At 39.0% G+C, this 24,940-nt stretch overlaps 3 protein-coding genes across 3 annotated transcripts; 1 reads left to right on the forward strand and 2 right to left on the reverse strand.

Moving 5' to 3' along the window:
• Positions 1–818: 818 nt before the first annotated feature.
• Positions 819–11,267, reverse strand: rragca (Ras-related GTP binding Ca). The gene is made up of 7 exons (XM_026913723.3): positions 10,748–11,267; positions 9,564–9,767; positions 5,479–5,678; positions 3,830–3,944; positions 3,547–3,689; positions 3,132–3,280; positions 819–2,579 (listed from the first exon to the last, which is right to left on the reverse strand). The coding sequence occupies exons 1-7, from the start codon at positions 10,925–10,927 to the stop codon at positions 2,425–2,427; spliced, it is 1,146 nt and encodes a 381-aa protein (XP_026769524.1). The 5' UTR covers positions 10,928–11,267; the 3' UTR covers positions 819–2,424.
• Positions 11,268–15,253: 3,986 nt separating this feature from the next.
• Positions 15,254–18,827, reverse strand: LOC113526881 (uncharacterized). Its single transcript, XM_026914304.3, has 2 exons — positions 18,459–18,827; positions 15,254–16,986 (listed from the first exon to the last, which is right to left on the reverse strand). Exons 1-2 carry the CDS (start codon positions 18,475–18,477, stop codon positions 15,497–15,499), a joined length of 1,509 nt encoding a protein of 502 aa, XP_026770105.3. The 5' UTR covers positions 18,478–18,827; the 3' UTR covers positions 15,254–15,496.
• A 790-nt stretch (positions 18,828–19,617) lies between these two features.
• On the forward strand, positions 19,618–23,710 carry rrp15 (ribosomal RNA processing 15 homolog). Its single transcript, XM_026913404.3, has 5 exons — positions 19,618–19,761; positions 20,315–20,679; positions 20,839–20,936; positions 21,310–21,499; positions 23,152–23,710. Exons 1-5 carry the CDS (start codon positions 19,719–19,721, stop codon positions 23,305–23,307), a joined length of 852 nt encoding a protein of 283 aa, XP_026769205.1. The 5' UTR covers positions 19,618–19,718; the 3' UTR covers positions 23,308–23,710.
• The last annotated feature ends 1,230 nt before the right edge of the window (positions 23,711–24,940 follow it).

Genomic DNA, 24,940 nt, shown 5'->3' on the forward strand with positions numbered 1-24,940 from the left:
TTCTACATTAGAGCATTGTCATCTTTAGTCACTAGGTTTTAATAGAAACGTAATGCATAAACAACTCATAACACCTACCTTAAATTCAGATTTTTTTTTAACTAAAACTTTATTTCCCAAATAACAGGAAATGTGTATCATTTCAATCTATGCATTTCATTACTAATATGGCTTGCTTAAAGCTTTTACATTCAACACCACCTCTTTTTCTGTGTCCTCGCATGTTCTTGCTCTCCTGATGCTCTTCTCTATTGGATTATTCTCCTAATGCAGCGGTTCTCAAATGTTCTGTAACCAGAGACTCTTTAAAAAAACAACTATAAAATAAAATCCATGGACCTCCTCATGTACATGTTTATTTAAACATTATTTAAAATTGTACAGTAATTTGTCTATTATTTATCAGAGCTTCATTATGAGAGAACTTTTCCACTGACAGAACACAATAAGTACAAGTTGATATTTATAGCCTACTTGTTTCTGAGTTTGATTTAAAGCCATTCAAATCAAGTGACTAGTTAAACAGGCTAATAATTATAGAACTCAATAAGCAGTAGTTTTGATAATGGTGGGTTGTGATTTCCACTGCTGTGACTAAATAAAAAATAAAAATCACTGACCACCTGGTTTTGCTTCATGGACCCCATGGCCACTCTTCAACTAACACTCTAGAGGACATGATACGACTGTCACGAAGAGGCTTGGTGATAAAAATGCATGGGTTTGGAAGTGAGCGTCTGTGTCTATAGCAGTCTGTGGTCTGTACAAACTGACCAATATTTCTGATGTGAAAGGCAGCTACAGTACACCAACCAGCATGACTTCAGTGCATGTTTTATTTCTTGTGAATGGTAACATTTCTAGCAGAACATAAGCCAGATATAATCTCAGATGAAAAGCAAGAATCACAAGAGGTCTAGTGAAATACTCTAGTAAGGTTAGAATGAGATATTTGGTTGCTCCTTCTTTGATTTTGTTTATATCGGGTTAGTGCGCATCCCTTTACAACTCAACAAAAAGTGTTATATGGATTCAGTAGACATGCTTGGAATGAGAGTGATATAGTATCGGCTACAGTGTGGAGTCTTGTGATTTATTTTTATGCCAAATAAACTACTGGTATTTCTGTGAAAAGAGTGAAAGTGAATATGTCAGTGATAGAAGATACTGGCACCACACAACCGGAATGTAGTTCATTCAAATGTTCCTTCTGACTCGAACCACCGTGTGCAGAGATGTGCGGAGTCTCTGAGACCAAGCAACTAAACAAAAGTGAGTGCAATCACAGTGTCCTACCGCTTAACTGTACAATTATTTCCCTGTTTCGCAACATTCCGAGCGAGAGATGAGGGCTGCACAGCTAAACCGCTTCATAGCAAAAATAACAGCTTTGGACTCTAGTCATTTCGACGCAAAAGACAGTGATTCCACTTTGATTATAATGCAGCTGACTACTAAATCCTTGTATTTATGAACAGCACTGTGCATTTAATGAGTGCTCTGTAAATGTTCCATCATTTTTCTCTAACAAAGCATCAGGGTTTCGCTGGAGACAATAATAACTGTTTATTTCAATTAATTATTAATTAAAAAAAAAAAAAAATACAATTATTGTTTTGTTACAACTGTGCAGCCCTGTGTGTGAGGTCACAAGATCTCTGTGAGCCTCAGCAGACAGGAAAGGAACGCACATACATAAATACACACACGCGCGCGCGCACACCTCCTTCTTCACACACAAACAGGCTACACAATGCACTTTAATCCCTTTTCACACTCCCTGGAAAACCTTTAAAAAAGCAACAGCTTAGGAAATAGGATTAGGTAAATGTTGTAAGCAGGTACTTGCATCAGGCAAGTCTCCTCTATATAAGGCTTCACAAGCATTGTTGTGTACACAGCCAGCCGGGCTCTCTAATCGGTGCCCAATAGCAAGTACCATCACATTTTCTGCCATTGGGTTAAACAAGATGCTTTGTAGAATCAGCTCATGAGGCCAGTTGTAGAACAGAACAGGGTTCATTCAGCTTCTGCTGCTCAGGTAGCGGTCAGTGTGTGTGAAGGCTTTGTGCAGAGAGGGCCACAACTGCGGTCCCCTCGGCTTGCATTTCTTATCACTTGATTGCGGTCTAGTATTATTCTTTTAAACCAGTTTTTTAATGCCATTTAATTACACAAAAAGGGCTATCTCTTTGTGCATCTTTCCTTCTGTCCTATTGCTTACCCCGTTATGCTGCAAACGTCCACCCCATTGCTCTGTGTTTTCTTTCAGAGGCTTCAGAGTCCTTTGCTCTGTGTATAAGGCATTTGGGAGCAGGCAGAATGGTTGGCATGGCAGTGCGCCTCCCATTTATTGTCTTTCTGTCTTTTTCTACTGACTCCCTCTTCCTCTCTATTCTTTTCCTCCTCTCATCTATGCATTCTCTACACGGTGCTCCTGGGGGTGCCATTCATTGCCACCGTCTTCATCATGCAGGGCGTTCCAGCTGCCTGGCCTCCCATCCTCGGTGTGGACAGACCAACCTCAAACACTTCATGAATCGCTTTCCGGAAACAGTGGAAGTTGTAGTCTATTAAGCCTAGAATCCAAAGAGAAGAACGGTATACGTCATACCATGCACTAAAACTATTTACAAAATACTGCCCATTATGTAGAACTATATAGTTGTGTATAGTATATAGTTGTGTAATATTTATTTAACCATAATCAGTCATTTTAAGTTACTTTGATTTAAAGATTAAAAGAAATGTAGGCTTTAATTATGCAATAGGAAAAAATCATCTAAAAGTGCAATAATACGATTCCAAGGTTTAGCAAAATGATCATAATTATCATTTTAGCTATTGCTATGAAGCCATAAAGGTTCAGCCAAAAAAAAAAAAAGTTAAATGATTCAATATAGGGGAGATGGGATCCAGATCTCGAGGGCCACTTCACTGCAGAGTCAGCATTTAACTGCATTTAATACACTGCAACGAATCTGGAGTGTTGGAAGTGTGAAAACCACAAAGGACTGTGATCCTCCAGGATCGGAGTCTAACACTCGCATGTAAACCATTTAATAGGAAAATTTAATGCCACTGGCAAACCTTAATTAAAGGGGTACGTGAGGGGAGGAAAATGTGTTAACCTTTGCGCTCGAAGCTCTCTTCTCTAAGAATACAGACAAGGGCAAGAAACTTGGTGACTTCTTTCAGGTAGAGGACGGTGGTGTTATTGAGTTTAATGATTGCCATTGACTCCTTGTCATACGCACTGCCACTGCCATCTTCCTTTAATCTGTATAGAAAGATCTGTTAGGCACCACTATTGCCAGATATAAAAATGGAGCATAAGGAACAGGTGAAACTGACATTTTAGTCACATTGTGCATTAACAAAAATGCGGAAAGAAACTAAAAAATAATAAGACTCAGGAGAATACTGCAACATTTATACACAGACATAAAATCGACCTGCACTACATGTAAGCATGCACACATATTTAAGCTAAAGTAGTATAGAAAGTATGCTTTTATGAATTAACTCGGAAGTCGGAAATCTTACCCATAGATGCACGACACGTCAATGACCACGTCAATCATGTCGCAGCACAGCTCATAGGACTGCATGTCCACCGGTGAACTGTCTGTGGCTATGTAGATCTTACTAACCACGTCAAACAGGAAAGCCTTTTCAATCCCTGAATTCTGTCAGCAAGAAAGCAGAAGAGGTGTACAGGGAAACTGTGAAACACGATGTCAAACAAGACTCAAAGCAGCATTTTCTACATGATAAAAAAAAGATTCAAAGCTTATATTTTATAAGAAGGATATAATAAAGTACATACAGAAATAAAAATGTTGAGAAGGTTCTCCAGGGTGGGCAGCTGGGGGATGAGCTTCTGAACCACTTTACTGAACGCCTCAAATATAGAGTGGTCATAGATACTCGTCAAATAGAAGCTGCCCCAAAAAACACACAGGAACAAGATAAAAGTTATGTTTGCAAAAATCCAGCACTTTCACACTGATATGCTACTGCATTCCCAATTATCCTTTAAAATGACTGGTGCTTACAACAATGAAAGAACAGTAAAAGTTACAAAAGCATGAAGACTAATACAGATAGATGGCCATTTTCCAAATGATGTCAAAGTGAAGTGAAAACAAATGTTGGCTCGAGTGCACACACAAACAAACACACACACACACACACACACCCACACCAGACCACACCTGATGCAGCTAGGCTACAAGGAAATTTAACTCTCATACACCCAGATGAAGGTACACATAAAGCAAAAGCTATGTAATGCCTGTAGTGCTCTGTAAATCTTTCAATCACTACAAGGATTGGTAATGAAAAAAATGGCAAGCAGGTCCATCATCTATTATTATTATTATTATTACTATTATTATTATTACTACTACTACTATTACTACATTAAGTATTCAATCAAAAGGAAATATAATTTAATGAACACATTTATTTAATTTAAATATAAAAAATAATAAAATACAATTTAATAATTATTATAACAAATAAAAGACAGTAGGAAATATAAAAAAGTAAAAGCTGAAATAATATGAAAGTTAAAACAATGCTAAACTAAAATAAACAACGATAGCATTTGACAAATAAGTGCATGATTTAAATGCTAAAGTACAGAGCTGGGTTTCGAAAACTGGTAACTGAGGGGACCTGCTGAATATCAGGGAGATTACAGAATCTCAGCCGTTCTACTGAAATCCCATTTTGAGCAGTTAATGTTTAACGTCCAGCCCACACACAGCATTTGGTTCTGTTTTCTTTATTTGTGTTTCAATCCAACTTAAGCCGGTTCATCTTGAGCAATCTTTAGACGAGGGCCTAAGGGGAATGTGGCACTGTGGATCAGATCATGCAGTACATGTGGTATGCATTCTACTCCACCCCTCTGGCCAAAACAAGCCACGAGCACACATTCCCAAGTCCCTGTCACTTATGTTGCTGAGCTGCACTCACAGTGATGCCAAAGCAAAACAAGTTCTTCGTTATCTCTGTGTAAGCTTAGCAAATGATAAATATTTGCTAAACCTACTAATCTATTACACTGTTTAACATACCAAATAGGTTTCCTTTTCTTAAATTATATTACAAGTAGAACCGCAAGGCATTATTGGTATTTTACTATTGGTTTACGTAAACTTTATACTCTGCATCTCAGGAAAGGCATTTTTTATTTTTACCACTGTGCAAACCTATGACCCAATGAAAGTAGCAAATTCTATTGTAATACACTATTTATGCAATAGCGGCACTGTTTAGCATGTATTAAATTTTTTATAAACTTAATATTGCAAAAGCCAGCATCACATAGGGCAACTGGAAACTGGGGAGAAGGTGATGAAAAAGCAACAGTAATGCTTTTTGTGAAGACACTTGATTTGCTTAGTATTTCACAATTCACAGAAAGACAAATGCACTGCATTCAAGCCAAAAAGAAAAAAAGCTTACCTAAGATGCAGTTTCTCCAAGCTGGCATCAGCCAGGTCATCATTAGCCCTCTGGTGAATATCCCTCTGTGTCTCAATTTTGTGGTCGTCAGATAGCCCGTCAACTTTATGGATGAACACTTCAAAGTTGATTTCAGGGTTGACGCGATAGGCCCGAGATACCGTTAAGTGGAGTCTGCCAAGAGCCTCCACGTAGTCATCCTACAAGAGAGAAAACATATAAAACAAGACCACGTCCCTCAGTCGCACGGTTTATTTGATTCACAAAAGCACAAAATGTGGTCAGAGCAGGGTGACAATAAAAGCACATGATGTATGTGATGTATTTTTCCAGTATGACTCTCTGTAAGACTGAAGTGGATGCCTAAGCGAAAAATTTCACAGTATTTAAAAAACTTTCCTCAATCACGGCTATTTCTCGATCTGATGGATGACATTGGTCCTCCTTTTCATATGTAAGGAATAACATTCCTTACGTTCTGTTATACGAAAATAATCCACGCTAGGGTGGTGTAATACATTATCACCCTCAAGTGGAGTATTATTCCGCTCACACCGCAGTGATTTGCCAACAATTACAATTTTTTTATTTATTAACAAATGACTCATTGCGCTTTTTAACTGTTTATAGTTGCATTTAACGTTATGGAACATCCATGAGACAAGTCAGTTCTTGTTATCACTTACATTGTAAACATCTAACAGAAAACTTATAAAACCCTATCAATGGTATGTTTTTCTTTGTTAAACACCACACTTTTTTAATTCATTTATAACTAGCCTTATATTATGTGGAATGTCTATCATATATGTCCCTGTGAATGAGCTTGTACTGTAAAAACGATAACGCATTAGAAATCCTTGGACTGTTTTTTTGGCCACTCGAACCATCCTTTTCAAGGTACATTGAGACAATACAGACACACGTCCTCTTCCAGGTTGATTCATAACATTTTCAGTTGACTGGAACTTCTTAATTATTGCCCTGATGGTGGAAATAGGCATTTTCAATGCTTTTGCTCTTTTCTTATAGCCACTTCCCATTTTATGAAGCTCAACAACCTTTTGCCACATATCACAGCTACATTCCTTGGTCGTAACCATTGTGATGAATGATTAAGGGAATTTGGCCTGTGTAACATCATATTTATATCCCTGTGAAATAGGAAGTGATGGTTGAACAATTTCCTGTTCCTAGTCATCCAGGTGTACTTAAAAAAAAAAAAAAAAAAAAGTAAAATATCAATGAGAATATACTTCAGATATATTTTTCTCATATGAATTTATAGGGGTGCCAATAATTGTGCCAGACATATATTTAACAAAGTTTTTTTTTTTTTTTTGGATAAACCTGTGTTGTGTTTGCAATGGTTTGATATCCATGAGAGCAGAGTATTTTTGTGAATTTTCTGAACAAAAGATTATTATTGGAAGGCACTGTATGTGGAAAGGGAAATGCAACCACTTAGAAAAACCTATGTCGCAGGGTAAAAACATGAGGTGACTCTCACTGACATTTGAAGCATTAGTATTTTTGTTCTTAACCAAGAGCTATACCGTGGCAAATTACAGAAGTAGGTGTGATTTGCAAGCATTACGTCTTGCGAGATTTCAGGATTTCTCTTCACTTCTCAAAATCAAAAAAGTGTTCTTAGCTCATTTAATAAGACTCACAATGATGAAATTTTTGGTTTAATGTCAATGGGTGGAGAAGGGCTTTCTTACAGACTACGTAACATGAACACAAACGCAGATGCAGAAAAAAGAAGCAGCACAACAAACATCTTTCACAGCATACAGTACAGTACCGAGTTTGGATAAGTTAAAGTGGAATGGCTCATCCAGAAAGATCACGGTAAGGAAGGAAGTCATAAGCTGACCTATTCGCGATAACCGTTTTGTGGGCACTCCACGTGATGGAAACAGGAGAAAAGAAGTCACTGAGGGTGACGTCTGCCAAAAGACATTTCTACAGTGGAACAGGAAGCAAGCAGATAAATGCTGACATCTGACAACAAATTACGAATTGCTAATCCACAAGTACTTATCTCAAACATCTCTCAAGCTGCTAGTCAGGATCAAATCACTCAGAATTTGCCTCACTTTTCTACTACTGATTTGTGATTTGTGAATTTAACAAGTAATTTAAGGCAAAGGTCAGTATCTGTCAATTTTATCAAAATTTGATGCATTGTTTTTGGCCTGCCATTTTATACAATCGATTATAAATAACCTTACAATGAACCATCAAACAACCATCTATCTAATTATATTTTTGTTTGCCTCTACAAGCAGTTAATGTGTTAGTTGGACAGCAAAAAAATATATAAAGGGTATATTTAACATTTACATGCAACTAGGGGGAGATATGATCTGTGAAAGAAGCAAAACAACAATCACGAGGAAACTGTTGTGCAGTTTCAGAATAATGTATTGCTCCATGAAGCACTACTTCTGACCCATGACACACTTACATATTACATATTAAGTGATATTATATACATCTTAAGGTCACCTAAACATAGGTATAGGTAATGTACTTCTCTCATGAAGCTGAAAAACACGAAACATCAATCTTCGTCGTGATATGAATGAAATGATCACACTTCCGAACCACATCAGGTCTAATGCCTAATAGCTAATCAGATGATGTTCTCATATTTGCTGACTCAAATCAAGCTTACGTTGCAAAAACATTAAGCTCAAAGTAAGAAAATGGTACACAGGCCGTGTCACATGTTTCAGCTTTATTTATCAAGGCTTGAAATTCCCAGGCTTTATATAGAGTGTGAAATGAGTCCCTGTTGTGAATCAGCAGCTTGAGATCAGGTTTAATGCCAATTTTGTTATTCTGTTTATTCTGCTATGAAGGCATTCATTTAGATATACTGTTTTGTATAAATGTAAGGGTGGGGTGTATAGGATAATAATCATCTACACTAACAAGTACGCCTCCTATTTGGTTGGAATGAAAGCCTGTAACCACACCGGCCCTTTGTGGATAAGAGTGAAGACCCCTGATCTACAGGGTGTATGCTTACAGAACGAATAGGAAACAAATGGCTTTATATATCCGCGCATTTACATGAAATTTATTTTCTGGCCTCTATTACACAAACATTTTACTCATATTTGTGAATTTAAAGTTCTTTACACTAGAAAACACCCTGAATGTGTTTTGAATATTCAAGGAATTTTTCATATTTCATAACAGTGGTTCACTAAGGCCGCCTACAGGTGATCCAACAGAAAACAGATTTGCACCGGAGAAGCCGTTATTTCTCTATGCGGAGATCAGTGCCGCTTTGCCTGCAGACACACTGCTCTGAACGGCACTCCGCTTGGATCTGACACCCTGAGGCTGCGCTCAAAGTTCACTCAAATTCAACTTTGACCTGGGTTATGCTGTCTTTTCCACAACCAATAAGATGAGCCCTCATATATGACATAGCAAGGACACATGTTTTCTCCAGTCTTCTCCAAAGGACAAGCAAAGCCGGACTTTAGAAACATTCAGAATAAGCTAAGTTTATAAATGATCTTTTCATACATGTCCTGATGACGTAGCACTGCTTTAACCCTAGCGCTTATAAATGATGAGTGTTTTTACCTGATCACCTGAAAGCACACTGTCATTTCTGTCTAACTGGTGAGACAGTGTCTGCTAGAGTTTGTTTGAAGGGGACATTAGAGGATACACATGCCCATGATTCTGCTGGATGTAAGGTTCATAAAATTCTTAGCTTAGAGTCAAATAATAGCCTTGACGCCAATGTCAAGTCCACTGGTTTCATGTGTGATTTCCTGCCTCCTATATGCATTCTTTTCAATCATCCAGCACCAGAATCGCCCCAACCCACCCACCCACCAGCCTTAGACCAGTGCGGTAAGTGTTATAGTGAACATTTGCTCTCTTAGTCAAGATGATCGTGATACTTTTGGAAAGCCCAGGTCTGGTAAATTACAGACAGAACATCCTGTCTGTTGTGCTACAGAACAGGCTCAACTAACAAGACAGTGAAACAAACGTGAGGAATGAACAGACAGTACCAAAGGACCAAGTTCCTTAAATATTCCTTATATTACCTGTGCATCAATGACAAATATCAACGCGCCGGTTCCTCTGAAGATCATCTCGTAATCAAAGGTCGGGTCAAAAAAGTCTACCTGACCAGGAAAGTCCCAGATCTGAAAGTTGACAAAAGAGCTGCTGGAGATGTCGTCCTTGTAGATTTTATTAGTGCTCTCCAGAAACAGGGTCTCATTGGGGGACATCTTATGAAACACAACCTGAGGAGAGAAACATTACTCATATTATTTATATAATAGCACAGTTCAATGAATTCATGCTGCTGAAAAAAAGGTTTGGAGTAGAACTAGGATGTAGATTACTAGCAGGTCATAAGTATGTTGAGAAATCAGGCTTAAAAGTATGTCAACTGCACAGGGACTCCTGGCCTAAATGATTCATGGGGCCCAGTCATGCACACTAGATCATCTGTATTAAACAAGAACATCTGTATTAAAGCAGGGACTGCGGATGTGAGGTTTGGTGGAGATCCGAGCGTTGGACTTTCTCAGGAGGCCCAGGATTCACAGCCTCGACTCTGACCAGCTTTAAGTCCAGCACCATTGATCTAAGGAGTGACCTTAGACATGCATTTTCTATAAGAAGCAAAACACTGAGCCTCTGTACAGAACAATAACAACTTACATAAAACATCTAACCCCCACCCTCACCCCACTTCCAGACTAATCCTTAGGGAAATGTACTGTTTTTTTCATTAGTAGATAAGTTAACCTTACTTCTTACTACTAAAAAAAGAGGTAAACACCAATAATAGGTTTGGTGCCACATTCTGGACGTCAAATGTAGAAACAACTAGCTAATACAGAAATAATATCAATACAGGGTTAGTTCTTCAGTATGGTAAGTTAAAGGACTTTACAAGGTTTAGTAAACTTGTCAGTTTTCACCTTCAAATGAATCCTGAAAATCTATTTCAGAGATCCTCTGGTTGTTTAGCTAAAGAGCACCTTTGCTAACTCAGCAAGTCCATGGTGTCTGTCGCTTAATCCCAATCAGCTGCTTATTCCCTACATAAGCACACTAGGTCGCGCATTAAATACAAGCTTTTACAACCGGTGTAGTGGACTACCTGTCCAACAGAGAGGCATTTGGGACTGAACTTCAGTCTGAACACCTACAGCTGTGGCGGTAGGAGTTAGCTCTGAGGAATAAATCTGACCAGACTCATTTTCACTCGTACCTTCTGAATGGAGGACTTCCCACTCCTTCTCAAGCCCATCAGCAGTATTCTCGGCTTGCTGTCGGACGGTGCTGGACTGTCCTCCATGTCTGTCTCCTCTTCTCCATAGCCGAAATCTTTGGGGAACGAGTCGGCCACCCCGTAGCTATCTGCCAGCGCTTCTCCGTACTGAATCGACATCTTGACCCAAACGACGCTTTCTCCCCGAAAAATCCCCCACCCCTTTACTCTACACTCATGTGCTTTAACACACAGCTGTCGTACATCTAGCACACATACACTGTAGCATGAACAAGCACAAAATGCCTCCCTGTCTATTAATAGAGAACAAAGTCGTTCAGACACATTCGTCTTCCCCAATGTTTCTCTGTAGCAAAAGCTTTACTTTAGTCCCGCCCCCTGCTTGCTTATTGGACAACTGGCTGGCTAGGTGCGCTATCATTGGGTGAGCCAGCTGTCAGTCTTCAAAGGAGGCCGAGGATGCGGGGAGATCCGTTAGAGTCATGTGCTTGACAGTCACCTGACTGCACTGGCGTGCACGCGGAAATGCAGCGTTCAAGAAGCCTACCTTGTATTATTCAGTTTCCGGGTGGGGAAACCTTAGACGTATAACTGAAAGGCGATCAAATGAGGCAAAAACACAAAAAAATGTTTCGTAATGTTTAGAAGTTATTAAATGAAACATCTGTATGTCATCTCAACACAGTTGAAAACGTATCTGAAAAACTTAAAATACTTTCAGCCTATGTGATCACACCCTGTGCATTTTTTTTACTCTAGAGCACAGGTTGCCAACACTGGGCCTGGAGAACCCCTGTCTTGCACTTTTTTTTTCTCTATCCAGCCCCCCTTGCTTTTCCCCCTGCTCTAACACATACACTTCAATTAAGACAGGGCTGTTAATTAACTTATTAGCTCAATCAGGTGTGTTGAGAGCAGGAACTCCAGCACCTGGCCTGGGAACCTGTGCTCCAGAGTTGTGCATGCTCCCAAAAAAAAAAAAAAAAAAAATCACAAAAAATGAGAGTGAGCAGACTTTGAAAGAATTGAGAGTATTAGCACCCAACTGTACTCCACTGTCAACTAGAAAGGAAAATGTACATTGTTCATTTATGTTCACAATTACGATATATTTTCAAGCATCCTGCTAAATGTCCTCTCCTGATCCGATCCTCTGTGCACAAATTAATGATAAGGTGGAGAAGTGAGACCTGAGCCAGAACAAAATTGAGAACAGGAGCCAAATAGGAACGTATTGTGATCCCCTCCAAGTAGCTACGAATTGCTCAAAATAGAAAAACACCTTGTGAAGTATAGTGTACACAGGATATTGTTGTCTTAATGGGAAAATCTTATCTCAGAAGTTTTCAAGAGAGATCAAAAAAGTAACTTAAATATAAAAGATTTGCTTTTCTAAAATGCTCAGGCAGTGACTCTTTCAGTCTACACTATATTACCAAAAGTATTCGGTCACCCATCCAAATGATCAGAATCAGGTGTCCTAATCACTTGGCCTGGCCACAGGTGTATAAAATCAAGCACTTAGGCATGCAGACTGTTTTTACAAACATTTGTGAAAGAATGGGCCGCTCTCAGGAGCTCAGTGAATTCCAGCGTGGAACTGTCATAGGATGCCACCTGTGCAACAAATCCAGTCGTGAAATTTCCTCGCTCCTAAATATTCCACAGTCGACTGTCAGCTTTATCATAACAAAATGGAAGAGTTTGGGAACAACAGCAACTCAGCCACGAAGTGGTAGGCCACGTAAACTGACGGAGAGGGGTCAGCGGATGCTGAAGCGCATAGTGCAAAGAGGTCGTCGACTTTCTTCACAGTCAACTGCTACAGAGCTCCAAACTTCATGTGACCTTCAGATTAGCCCAAGTACAGTACGCAGAGAGCTTCAGGGAATGGGTTTCCATGGCCGAGCAGCTGCATCCAAGCCACACATCACCAAGTGCAATGCAAAGCGTCGGATGCAGTGGTGTAAAGCACGCCGCCACTGGACTCTAGAGCAGCGGAGACGCGTTCTCTGGAGTGATGAATCACGCTTTTCCATCTGGCAATCTGATGGACGAGTCTGGGTTTGGAGGTTGCCAGGAGAACGGTACATTTCGGACTGCATTGTGCCGAGTGTGAAATTTGGTGGAGGAGGAATTATGGTGTGGGGTTGTTTTTCAGGAGTTGGGCTTGGCCCCTTAGTTCCAGTGAAAGGAACTTTGAATGCTTCAGGATACCAAAACATTTTGGACAATTCCATGCTCCCAACTTTGTGGGAACAGTTTGGAGCGGGCCCCTTCCTCTTCCAACATGACTGTGCACCAGTGCACAAAGCAAGGTCCATAAAGACATGGATGACAGAGTCTGGTGTGGATGAACTTGACTGGCCTGCACAGAGTCCTGACCTGAACCCGATAGAACACCTTTGGGATGAATTAGAGCGGAGACTGAGAGCCAGGCCTTCTCGACCAACATCAGTGTGTGACCTCACCAATGCGCTTTTGGAAGAATGGTCAAAAATTCCTATAAACACACTCCTCAACCTTGTGGACAGCCTTCCCAGAAGAGTTGAAGCTGTAATAGCTGCAAAAGGTGGACCGACATCATATTGAACCCTATGGGTTAGGAATGGGATGGCACTTAAGTTCATATGTGAGTCAAGGCAGGTGACCGAATACTTTTGGTAATATAGTGTATCTTTACACACACTCACATACACACTCAGGCCTAGGGATCATTAGGTTTAAGATGGTGTGAAGAAACCAGAGAACCTGGAGGAAACCCAGGTGGACAAGGAGAGGGAACATGGAAACGTGTATATCTTATCTGTTAAGTGTGTGTATGATTTTTAGTATGATTCTCAGTGGCTATTCATGGTTGCCATTGCTGACCACAGGATGGTGCTGTTCGGTAGTCTATGACATTTCTGATAGTGATGCAAATGATGCAAAGATGCAAACAATGCAAATTTCCCCATTGGGGATGAATAAAGGATTATCTTATCTTATCTTATTTTGTGTGTTCATGTGATACAATGTCACAGAGTAATGAATGAACCCATGAAAAGTTTTGGATTTATACCGCAGTGCTGTCAAATTCTCAATTCTGATTGGCAGAAGGTGTTGATAAATTTTCTCTAACAGCACGGCTTTGATGGTTGTTCTGACTGTAAGGCAAATCACAGGTTTTTATAAGTGCTCATTCTAATACCTTAGTGTTTCTGTAGTAACAAGTTACACAGGGGCATTTATGGGAAGGTTGCACATAAATGGATAAAAATTGTAATTGCATAACAGAAGTTTTCTGTGAGGTGATGTTTATTTAGCGCTGGAAGGAGTCTCCAGTGTCAGCGCTTTGTAGCAGTCAGTGGTAAAGCTGAAACTTTTAAGTTTTCCAGTATGGAAAGTCTTCAAGACGGAGGAAAGGTGAAATTATTATTATTATTATTATTATTATTATATATATATATATATATATATATATATATATATATATATATATATATATATATATATATATATATATATATATATATATATATATATATATTTTTTTTTTTTTTTTTTTGTCTTTTTCATAATGAATACTTTTTGAAGGTCTAAATAAAAACATAAGGAGTGAGATGTAATGTAAGTAAGAATACAGATATTCAATGTCAATATTACTCAAGTAAAATATGAATACACCAAAATAATACTTAAATATAGCAACCAAGTAAAATTACTCAAGTATTTTCTACCTTGTGTGTATCACAAAATATTTACATTTTGTACTTAGTGCACACTGTTTTAAAATAACATTTTATTTTTTGATAGCAACCACTGGCCAGCTTGTAGCATGCAATGACTATAGTGGTTCAGTGACTCGAGGTAACCTGCGGTGGTTTGGTGCATTTAGACAAAACTTCTGAATTTGCACTTTCAACAGGGAAGGCAAACACACGATAGCCTCTGGTGAACATGCAGGACAAAACCTAGTTAATGGCTGCGGCTAGTAATTCAGCTAACTAGCACATACTGTGTTACTGTGGTACCTGAGGATTGTATGAATTCTTGGATAATTAAAAATAAGTACAGAAATGTGTTGTTTTATTTATTTACAGATGTGTCCAAAAAGTGTTGGACACATCTGTAAATAAATGCATTCTACAGTTAAAAGTTAATGATAACAAGATGAAAGTGTTGGACACATTTGTAAATAAATGTGTTATACAGTTAAAAGATAACGTGCTACAACTAAGAACTGAAAAAAAAGGAAAAAATAACAGCAAATTGTTGTGTTGTCAGTTATTGAATCTCTGTGCACCTCTCTATGTCCAACTAACGCCACACAGTGTAACCACATCCTCATTCTCTCTTTCTCCTCACTGTCTCTAACTTCTTCAGGGTTTCCGTGTGTGTGTGTGTGTCTTTGACAATCACAAAAAAAGGTCTTTAAATAAGATTTAGTCCATACAGTTAAAAATGTTTATACATGTATTTAATAATGTAAAACATGGTGTCTCTGTTTAACACGCAAGTGGTACAGTACAGTGGTAAAAAGTATAACTTTGAACACAGATTACTGAAAGCTGGTCTGTTGGTGGTTGAACTGTTAAATTACTCTCCAGGAAAAAATCATGTTTCATGTTTTCAGCTGACAATTGCACTGGAGCAGCACCATGCTGAGCTGCAGCTGAAGGATGTAAATTTTTAAGTACCATTCATTAGGCTGTGGTTAAAATCCTCAGTCCTCACGCCAGAAATCAGTCAGTAAGGATTTATCATAGCAAACACGTAGGCCACAAGCACCTGCAGTCCAATGTTAGCGATGTCCCAGTTTCCAGTGGCTAAAGCTCCAGATAGCATCCCAGCTATGGCGCTTATGGTTCCTGCCCACGAGGAGCACTGAACTGCTACAGCTGCAGCTGCCCCCATAGACACCCCAGCTGCCCCTAGTGCCCCCAGCAATGCCCCTGTCACACCACCAATCCCAAGAGCTACTGACAAGGCTTTAACTATTGAAAGAAGAGCTAATGTTGTAACAGATGCTCCCACTATAACTTTATCCAACACTTTTTGATCTAATGGACCTCCAACCATGGCACCTAAAGCAATCTGGAACATTTTGGATACAAAAAACCCTGATGCTATGGCTTCTAGTGAAGATTTGTGGTCCATCCTGGTGGCAATGCTCTCCTTACTTAGTACCTGTCCAGCCTTCCGCATTCTTACAGACATCTCCAGTACTTCCTGTCCTGCATGCAGTGTGAGCACAGCAATAGTGAATGTGGCAAACATTCCTACACAGGCTGTGAACATCCAAAAGTTCAAAGGCATCGACCTCATTAACATGAAGGCCGTACAGAGGACTAGGGTCAATAGGCCAACAAAAACAAATCTGTAGTCTCCGAATCCAAAGATTCCAAAGCCAGCAGTTACAGCGGCAGTCACTGTCATTGGAATGCTGGAGAAAGTCAGAAGCTCTAAATATTTGGCTACAACATTTTTCAGACGCTCCTGAATGCTCCTTTGCTCCAAAGTCAGCTCTCTTGCTTTCCTTCGCTGTTTATCCATATCCTCTCTGTTCTGTCGCTGGGCCTCCCAGGCACCTCTGAAATCCTGCTCATTCTCTCCATCATGGCTTTTTTCTGTCTCAAAAGCTATCATCATCTGTTCAATCTCCACAATGACTTTCTCTCTCTGCTCAGCCTCCAAAATATATAATCTCTCGTAGTATTGCTCTTCAGCCTGAGTGGCAAGGATGCTACAGCACTCCCTTTCTCTGCATGCCAGCCGTACAACAGTGTGAATGAATGCTTTCAGCACAGTGAATATCCCTAGAGCCCAGAGTAGTGCCACAACCCCAGACCTCATGATGTGTTTCTCTATAATAAACCCAATTGCTGCTCCACAGGATGTTGTGCAAACGGACGCAGCTATCCCAGCTGCAATCCACACAAATCCACTCGTAGACTCCGTTTTCTTTTGCGTTATGAGCAGCAAACTAACTAAAGCAGCCACAGTCACTCCTGCTGCAGCTGAGGCCATTGTTGTGGATATCGCAGTCGCTCCTAGCAAAGTTCCCAAACCCAGTGGCCCCACAGTCCTCACTCCATCCATGACTGGATTCAGTAGTGACCCTGAGATAATCTCAGTCATGGCCTGGTGTACTGGAGTCACTGTGGCTCCTAATGCACATCCTCCCACTGCTCCCAGCACAAAGCAAATAGCTCCTTCTCTTACTGCACTCCTGTGATCTGATAACAAAAGAGACCATGGTGTCAAACAGGATAGTATATTGTATTTAATACAGTATATACTGTGATTCAGTATAAGCATGACATGTATTACAAATCCAACACTGATTTTCCCTAAGCAAAGCTACATTCATGTTCTTTTTTTTTTTTTTTTTTTTTAAACGTTGCTGAAAAAAGAGAACAAGAAGACACGACTAAGCAGGCCAGTGCTAAGCGATAAGGATATTACTGAACAAATTAGAAACAGTAAGAGAGAAAGTCATGTAACTTTAGCAAGCCAAAATACAATTATTATTTCTATTAATTGCCCTGCGGTTTACTGGTATCCCATCTGGTGTGTATTCCCGCTTCATGCCCAATGTTCCCTGGATAGGCTCCAAACCCCCTGTGACCAGGATGTAGCAGTTACTGAGGATGAATGAATGAATTACTATTAATGACAGTATGTGTAAAGTTATACTACATAATGAAAATATAACTATTACTACCACATTAATTTCTTTAGGAGCAATTGACTGCTTTTAATGATTTATTAAGACCTCTGAGTAACTAATAGTAAAATTTTTTAGTAGGTATTAATGTTTTATTTTCGCCTAACCCCTCTTCCTTCCTCTGCTACCTTCCAAGCTACCTTCTTTAATACCTACTTAAAGGTTTTTATAAATTTATCGAGTCACTCAGACGTACAGTAGTTATGGGAAAAGTAGTATATTTAAGCCTGACTTTGCACAAAGAAGTTGTCACTTGCTAGTTTTTAGTTTTAAATGTAAACAAATCCGCCTTAGGTAAATGATTTCGAAGAAATTTGACCATCCTGTTCAACCTGTCATCATGAACCTGATGTTGTATTTGTTCACACACATGCAGGCAGCAGTTACAGAATGACTGTGAAATAGGAAACTGGTGTAAGGTTACCATTATTTAAACTGTGCAGGGTGTGAATTAAACCAGGCTAAATGTATGTTAAGAAAAACATGTAGGAAAAGTGTCTCTTCTTCGGGATTAATACTGTTGAGCAATGTTCACTAGAGGACCTTAATTATCAAGTAATAGATAAAAGAAAAAATTAGAAAAAAATGTAAAGATCTGTTAAAGGTCTGGTCTGGAGGAGGTCTATTAAAAGTTAACAGATTATTTAAAAAATAAAAAACAGAACCAACAATGTGACATCATTGACTTTTTGATTGCTTTCAAAGCTTCTCAATGTGCAGACCTAGAACAGTTTAAATTGAGAATAGCAAAGAATTAAACACTGAAGGGTGAAGGGTGTAATGAAAGGTACAATAATTAAAGAATTAAGACTGAAAGAATTAATAATTCCCTCAACTGGTATTCACTGATGCGTTTAAAAATGAAGACCCACACACAGTTTCACACACATCTGAGGTTACCAGTTAAAATGATCACTTATTTTTACTTCTGACATAATCTTTGTATTGTTATAATGTAGGAAAAACAATTTTTAATCTTACTCTTCCAAGATGGTGCCATAGTGGTTCAGGAAATCACGCTGTATCTTCCAATGATTCCATCCAACTGTGAAGACTCACTCACCCATAGAGGACTGCTCAAGCTGAGGCAGCAGCCTTCTTTCTGACGCATGAGTGAAGGTGTACTCCTCGACATATGAGCTAATCTACACACCCTTTACCTGTTTTTCTACCCTACTATTTACATTTTCCACATTATTGGGATCTCTGTACTCTGTCATGGTCACTCTATATAACTATAGCATGCTCACTAGTAGGCTTAGCTTAGTGCAATAAGTGCTTTACATTTATTATTAATGTTTGATGTGAACACATACACACACCGTTCATTTTATTAGGAACACCTGTACACCCTCATTCTTGCAGTTTTCAAATCAGCCAATCATGTGGTAGCAGCACAATGCAGCAAATGATGCCAATACAGGCCAAGAGCTTTGGGTAATGTTCATATCAAACATCAGAATGAAGAAAAAGTGTGACCTCTATGACTTTGATCGTGGTCGATACTAGTACTAGATGGGCTGCTTGGAGTATTTCAGAAACTGCTGATCTTCTGGGATCTTCACACAGAACTGTCTCTAGAGTTCAAACAGAATGGTGTGTGTGTATGTGTGTATATACACACACATACATACACCATTATGTATATCATTATATATACTACTTAACGATTAAATGCAGACTTCATGGCAGTTGTGATTGTAATTCCCAGTTGCACTGCGTTTCACTTTCATCAGTGGGTAGGAACTGTGCCACACTGAAACATGACCACTGTCCATTTCCAGGCCTGAGCTGTACTCGTGGTTCCAATCAGAAACGGATCTGAAACCATCATTTTTCAGGAGGCGATACCTTCCACATAAAGGAAGGCCCTTTATATTTTGGCCTATTTTCATCATTCTTTCTGCAGTGATTGCTGAATCATCAAGATTTTCAAAATGATTACTAAAACATAATAAAATGTTAATATGACTAAACATACAGCTCACAGAAGGAACTAGGAGTTATTATTATCAAAATTTCTCATTCTTAATAAGCAATCCCCTGCTGCTTTTTTTTTTTTTATTCAAGATGAAGGTTTTGCTTTTCAGTGTGGCACGTTTTCTTTTCTGCATGTCACCCATGAACAGCAATGACGTTGGTGTATTTTTCCGCCGGTGTGACACAGAAACCCGGAACCTTTTGTGCGGCTCACTTTTCTTTACCGAGTGTTTTTCATGTAACACAGGAGCGTTCAGAAAGATGGCGGCCTCCGTGGAAAAGCCACATGTGGAGATTGAACTAGGTAATATTATAAATAATAATTCGTTACGTTTATAATGTAGTGATTTTGGATGTGAATGAATTAAGTACTAGACTTAACTAATTTTGTTTAACTAAGTTGTTATTTATAGTAGTTAATAAGCGACCTTATCGTTTTACTAGCCGCTAAGTTTAGCAGCAGACTGTTCCAATAGTTTTGAGTATTAATAAAATGTCTAGCTGGCTGTACTGTTCTAGTTTGTATCAAAGTTTAAATGAAGTTTTAAAAAAAACTTCTTAAAATTTGATTTTTGTAACTGGGAAGGTCATACACTAACTTTACTCTAATAGACACTTGCTAGCAAGGTAGCATATTGTTTAATTAGATTGTTATATATATAATTAGATTGTTATAATTATAGAAACACTAAAACGTTCCTACTGTAAATAAATACTGTCTTTTTTGTATTTTGTAGTCAGTGGCCAGCAAATCTATTTTTATATAAATTTATAGCTACTGTATCTACTGTCTTATTGACCTGAATTGCCAAATGCATATTAATGTAAATGTAACATTATTGTTCTGCCCTGTTGAGACTCAGAAGAAGATGACATGAGTGAGAGCAGCGAGAATGAGGAAAGAAGTGAAGAAGAGGAATCAGCTGATGGAAGCCATGAAGAAGGATCAGGAGAGAAAGGCAGTGAGGAAGAGGAGTCAGCTGATGGAGGTGATGAAGAAGAGAGATCAGCTGAAGGAGGGAGTGAAGGAGAACAGGAAGAAAATGAGAAAGAACAAAATGGAGAGGATGAGACGAATCCCAATGCGGGCTGGGCAGAAGTCATGGCCAAAATCCTGGGGAAGAAAACACCCGAGGACAAGCCCTGCATCCTGCTGAAAAACAAACAGCGGGACAAGCTCAATGCAAAGGAGAGGAAGGAAAAACTGGAGAAGAAGAAACAGGTACATCAGTGTGTCTCTGTGTGTGTGTGTCTCATTTCTTTCATGCTGCTCAGCTCTGCTTCAGGTTCAGTAATGTCCATTGTTTCAGCTCATTTTAAAACAATAACTGCTCATTATGCTTGTCAACTTGGATTAAAAAAAGTGTGTTATGATTGACAGGCAGATAAAAAGAGAGCGTGGGAGATGATGTGTCGAGTGAAGCCAGATGTAGTGCGGGATAAAGAGAAGGAGAGGAATCTGCAGAGAATTGCTACCAGGTAGGTTATGGTCCAGTTTCTTGGAGTTTACTGTACTCATTGTGACCATGGCGCTGTATTCTACTGTCTTGTCTAACTTCTGGAAAGTCAGGGATGAGTTATTGAGGTTGCTGTTAGAGGCCAGATGCGGTTAATGCAGCAATTGTTAATAAAGGTACAGCTTGTTGTCTTGGAAATATCTTGTCTTTTATTGTCCAACTGGCTCAGGAAAATAATGAAGCGTTCGTGCATGTATGGGTCATTTGTGTTGGAACTTCAAGACAGACCAGTTCCTCAAGTTCCCCGATGCTATCAGAGGATGAATTCGTTTTTTCAAAAACCTTCCTTCATTAGTTCTCTTCACATACTATTTTTTATTTTATTTTCCTCTCAGAGGTGTAGTGCAGTTGTTCAATGCAGTGCGGCAACACCAGAAGAATGTGGACGAAAAGGTGAAGGAAGTCGGGGGATCTGAGAGGAAGAAGGCAAAGGTCCTTTCCTCAATATCAAAGAAAGACTTCATTGACGTATTGAGAAGATCTGCTGGCTGTAACACGGAGGCCATAAAGACGGAAAAATCAGTGGTGAGTATGCTTTAGTTCCTCCTGGGAGCTTTTTTTAATGAGCCCAATTTATTTTGATGGAGACAAACTTCAGACTTCAAGCTGGTTAAAACTTAAAATTAAATGATAAAATTTGTTAATTTAATTGTTCACCTCTGAAGCCAAAGATTAGTGGTTCAGTCATGCCTCAGATCATAAAAATGTATATGTTTAATATACCCAAATTAATATTTTGTATGTCTTATATAAAGAGGGCTCATGCAGGTCACACGAAAGAGGTCCAAAAAAAAAAAAACATTTTTCTGTTTATTGTTTGGTTCATGATGCGTGGAGCAGAGTATGGAGCAGAATGATTTGTCACTGCTGGTGACAGTTCTGGGCCACTGGGTATAAAACTGCTCTTAAATAGCAAAGGGCACCATGTGAAATAATCTTTAGCTTTAAAAGTATGCTCGGTTGTCTCAAACCTCTAACAATAGTGAAAGATGGCAGATCAGAGACCAAAAACCTCCTGCAATCAGTAAGATGTGTGTCCATTCAGAATTGTTTTAATGATGCTGAGCGCGTAAAGAAGTAGCAGAGTGATCATGGCTTTGCACTTCCTGGCAACAAAGAAAGAGCGAAAAAAGGACACCGAGTAAATTTATGTAAATGCTTCTTAATAATAAATATTCCAATTATGGAGTGCTTTCTTAGCTAAGCATCCTGTATTTACACAAATGCACACCACATCCCATATTTGCTCTTCTGCTTTCCATAGTGCTGGGTCGTAGACCATTTCTTTAACAATTTCAACCACAGGCTTCACATGAGCCGGTGATGTTTTACTTGTGAGGAAACAATTATAAAGACTTTGGAAATGGGAAGTTAAGTACATCCATTTATTGTGGTTGAAAATATTTATAAAGTTTTATATATTTTTAATTTAGCAGAACAGCTGAATCTGAGGTCTTGGCTACCTTTTGCTAAGCCTTTGACTTTTCCTGACTGGTTCAGTTGAGACCACTATATTATTATATCCTTAACTCTGTTTTCATTTCTACCAACTCTGCAATCCATAAGGTTTGTGCTTGAGCCTGAATTTGGACCATTTTCAAAAATATATCAAGGCTCACTGGATGCTAAATCTTTGATACTAAACTCATATTCAGGCCTCTGCTAGTGTGAGGGAAGATAATACCCAAGAATTAAAAATTCGTCAAATTAGTCATTAATATGTTTATATTTCCTGTATCACCATTAAATTGTAAAATAAAACATAAAATCAGTTCCTGAAGGAGCCAGTTAATGCATCGTGTACAGGTATAAGCAGTCAGTTCCCTCCTGGTTACATCATGGTGACTGATGTTGTCCACAAGGTGGCAGTCTTTACCATAAATTAATTGGTTACACATTTTTGCCTTGTGTTGTTGGTGAAATGTTGTCAATGTGCTTGGACTTGATGCATGAAGACATTTCTTCAGTCTGTAAATTTAAGGGTTCTTCACCTGTCATGGTGGTTCTCTGAATTGACAAAGTACCTGAGATAAGAGCTGAATAACAATAGTGGTGACAGATTACACCAATCCCGTTGACTTTCTAATGCTAGACATCCAGAATGCTTTGGACAGTGATGAAATCGAGAGTGCAGGGTATTCTGTGCCTTAAGCCATGCTCTTGTGTGTTCCTGGCAGTCTGAAGAGCAGAAAGAGGAGAAGCCAGCCTGGAGTGTCCTGAGGGATGATTTCATGATGGGCTCATCCATGAAGGATTGGGATAAGGAGAGTGATCCAGAGGAGAGACATAAGGAGCCAGAGGGTGCAGAGGACTTCAACAGTGACTCAGACTGAGATAAACACCATTCGTGTGTGTGTGTGTGTGTGTGTGTGTGTGTGTGTGTGTGTGTGTGTGTGTGTCTATGTGGAATCACTTCCATACGCCCATCCAGCACATGCTGTGTGTCTCACGTGTGAGGTGGACGGACCACAATTCACAGACCCTGCTTTTAAGCAAGGGATCCTGTTAGCCACAGTCCTGTGTATTTGCTCATATAGCTGAGATTGGATTGGGCAGATTCCAAGGTGTGTGATGCTCTTTTTGGACACTGAAATCCTGATGTATATCAACACTTTAGGGATTTTTCTACCCAGAGAATTCCATAATACTGGTGTTTAACATTTTCTGCTTAAGCAATGTACATAATTCTTTTTGATTACAGGCCATATTCCGGGAATAAAAATGACCTTTTACTTAGATTGTGGATTTTGGCGAGTGACTCAAAGCTGAAGCTGTTGTGACTCAAAATTAAAATAAATACAGCATTGCCCTTTAGTATTCCCTCCAAAGCCAAGTTCCCAAAACACATGCACGATCACTGCCTAGACAAAAACACCTGACTAATGGTGCGCAAGGCAGAAATTTATCATTTGGCAAATAGTATGATTAACAGGCAAGTAAAGATGCCTCCTTGGGCTGACTGGTTGGATGTTGATGCTCCATGTAATTTTTTTTCTCTCAGTTACAGAGCCTGAGTTCTTATTTCACAGAATAAGTTTCAAATTTAATCAAATACTTTAGTGTCAACTGCTAGAGTCCAAATGTTATGAAACATGTGCTGCCTTAAAGATCACTGATCCCACTTAAAGGTTTTATATCTCCCTGCTTATGTACATATATTATTTATGACCAACTACAGTATCTACACCTACATTAACATTTCACGTCAGAGCATGACCTGTTCAGCCAGGAGGAGTAGACCTAGCTGTCCTGGTATCAGTGATCTGCTAACGAGGGAGTCCACTGTAACATTTCTGATGATAGAAAATGCAGGATTTGAAGCTCAAGACTTTGTATGTGTGCTGTTCAGATTGACAATACTGACTCATTTCTTTAACTGAGGCATGGTTAAATTCCTTTTTCTTATTGTATGAGTATAAAATGTGAAGTCACTTTGTATTTGTAAAGTTTCCTATATCAATATTTAGAATGTTATGTAAACGAATGGAGTTTGTATAGAATCATGTAACTACATGTTCTTTTATTGAAGACAGGTCATTTATAGCAGATAGCTACACCTTTCATGAATCATTTCTTGTGGTTAGTTTTGATACTTTCATAATTATACTATTAGAATTTTAAGAGTTAATTTGGTAAAATGCACTGTAGTTTAAGCTTGAATATATCCCTTTCTGCTATTGAAACATTATTAACTGGAAGTACAGTACTTTTTTTTTTTTTTTTTTAGAATGACCGCAAGGTGGCGCTCTGGTCAAACTGTAGAAGTATGATAAAAATTGGTATGTATGACAGGATGGTCAGGTCACTTTATGACTTTATGACCTGGAGGGAAAAACCCCATTTCAGTTAAAGTAAACATACTTCACACCAGGAAGCTCTTAAAGACCCTAATGTTTAAGTTTACTTTAGCGTCTTGCAGTATGATAAGCACACTTAAGACTGTACACACAAATGTGTGTGTGTGTG

The sequence above is a fragment of the Pangasianodon hypophthalmus genome, chromosome 1, assembly GCF_027358585.1.
Source record: "Pangasianodon hypophthalmus isolate fPanHyp1 chromosome 1, fPanHyp1.pri, whole genome shotgun sequence".
Classification (NCBI taxonomy): Eukaryota; Metazoa; Chordata; class Actinopteri; order Siluriformes; family Pangasiidae; genus Pangasianodon; species Pangasianodon hypophthalmus.